The following is a 2,153-nucleotide window of genomic DNA, read 5'->3' as shown; positions in this document are numbered from 1 at the left end:
ATGGATGGAGGGCAATGGGTCAATGGGACACCACCAGTGGAGTTCCTGCTGCTGGCAATGAGTGATGATCCCTCTCTCCAGACACTGCCCTTCATCCTTTCACTTGTCATCTACACTGTGACTGTCTTTGGGAACATCCTCATTGTTGTACTGGTGATGGCAGATCAGCATCTGCGCACCCCCATGTACTTCTTCCTGGACAATCTGTCCTCCTTGGAGATCTGCTACAGCTCCACCATCTTGTCCCGGCTGCTGGCCAGCTTCCTGACTGGGGACAAGACCATCTCTGCTCATGGCTGTATGGCTCAGTTCTACTTTTTTTCCAGTTCTGCTGGTACTGAGTGTTACCTGCTGGCAGCCATGCCCTATGATCGGTACTTAGCCATCTGCCAGCCCTTACTCTATGCAAGCCACGTGACCTGGAAGGTGAGTCTCCAGTTGGCAGCTGCGTCTTGGCTGGGGGGATTGCTGCTATTTGCAGTACTCATCTTCCTCTTATTTCAGTTGAAGTTCTACAGCCCCAAGGCAATTGACCACTTCTGTGATTTTACTCTGTTGATGGAGCTCTCCTGCAGTGACACCAACGTGCTTACAGGGGCCGCTTTAATCTTTGTCTTCTTGGATGCAGTATTCCCTTTTCTGTTCACACTGGCCTCCTATGTGTTTATCATAGCTGCCATCCTGAGGATCCCGTCCCATCAGGGCAGGCAAAAAGCCTTCTCCACCTGTTCCTCTCACCTTACTGTCGTCACTCTCTTCTATGGCACTCTTATCATTGTCTATATGCTGACCAGGACAACTCCACCGAGGCAGCTCAACAAAGAATTCTCCTTTTTCTACACTGTCCTCACAGCCCTGATTAACGCCCTCATCTCCAGTTTGAGGAACAAGGAGGTCAGGGAGGCCCTCTGGAAGGTGCTCAGGAAAGCAAAGGCCTGCACCCAGAACTCCTGGCGTGAGGGTGACAGTAGGAACAAACCACTTGCAAGTCTTTCACAAGGGCAAGTGCTGAATACTGGGCACACCTCCAGAAGTGTGTGCCACTGCGCCTACTTGAAACTAGCGCAGGGATGAAAGAGGAGAGTTCTTATAAATAAATACTCTTGTAGAGGACAGACTGTGAAAAATGCAATGGGTTGGCCTTTCCCTTCATGATAAATGGTTTGGTGACCTTATTTGTGTGAACTTCTTAAATGACAGTTCTCCTTTACTGAGAAAGTAGAAGACCAAATTTGGGACAACATCCGAGTATCATCCAGACAAGCATGAGGGCATATCATTCCCTCCTCTGTTCCCTGAGGGGTCAACAAGCCCCTGCCCCAGCTGCACTCCTCTGGCTCCAGCTGTACCTTTGTTCTTTTCTCTTCACCTTTCTGGTAGGGAAATAGGGACAGCCTGATCCTAGCTTCTTCACCTTGAAGGATCAGGCTTTCCTTCTCAGCCATATTTCTCCACTGGAAAGCCCTGATTCAGCCTTCCTCCAGAGCCCAGGGACAGGAGTGGGCTTGGGGTCTGGATTCCCACAGATCTCGATTGCTTCAGTCCCCTTTGGGATGGGAGCCTTTGCCACCAGCACACACAGCTGACTCCTCTTCAGCTTCCTCACCAAGAGCCCTGTGGCCTCTTCTGCAAAGCTGTTCTCTGATCACTTGGGCCCTAGCTGACGCTTTGCACGGGGCTTTTGGGTTTACTGCACCCCAATGTGCAGGACTCTGCCCCTGCCTTGGCTGGATTTCAGGATGCTCCTGAAAGTCCCATTCTGCAGCATGTCATATAATAGAATCATATAATCATTTTGGTTGGAAGAGACCTTTAAGATCATCAAGTCCAACCACTAACCTAGCACTGCCAAGTTACCCCTAAACCATGTCCCTTAGCACTACATTTACATGTCTTTTAAATACTTCCAGGGATGGCGACTCAACCACTTCCCTGGGCAGCCTGTTCCAATGTTTGATAACCCTTTCAGTGAAGACATTTTTCCTTATATCCAGTCTAAACCTCCCCTGGTGCAACTTGAGACTCTTCCCTCTTGTCCTATCGCCTGTTACTGACCAACCCCCACCTCGCGACAACCTCCTTTCAGGTCGATGTAGAGAGCAGTAAGGTCTCTCCTCAGGCTCTTTTTCTCCAGGCTGAACAACCCAAGTTGG

At 49.9% G+C, this 2,153-nt stretch overlaps 1 protein-coding gene across 1 annotated transcript; it reads left to right on the top strand.

Annotated features, from left to right (window-relative positions):
- LOC134509656 (olfactory receptor 5B21-like) lies at window positions 1–1,074 on the top strand. The gene has a single exon (XM_063322237.1). The coding sequence runs from the start codon at window positions 1–3 to the stop codon at window positions 1,072–1,074; it is 1,074 nt and encodes a 357-aa protein (XP_063178307.1).
- Window positions 1,075–2,153: the final 1,079 nt, after the last annotated feature.

Source organism: Chroicocephalus ridibundus, unplaced genomic scaffold (genome assembly GCF_963924245.1).
Source record: "Chroicocephalus ridibundus unplaced genomic scaffold, bChrRid1.1 SCAFFOLD_26, whole genome shotgun sequence".
NCBI classification, from domain to species: Eukaryota; Metazoa; Chordata; class Aves; order Charadriiformes; family Laridae; genus Chroicocephalus; species Chroicocephalus ridibundus.
Note: the sequence above shows the minus strand (reverse complement) of the source record. Positions and strands in the feature narration are given on the sequence as shown.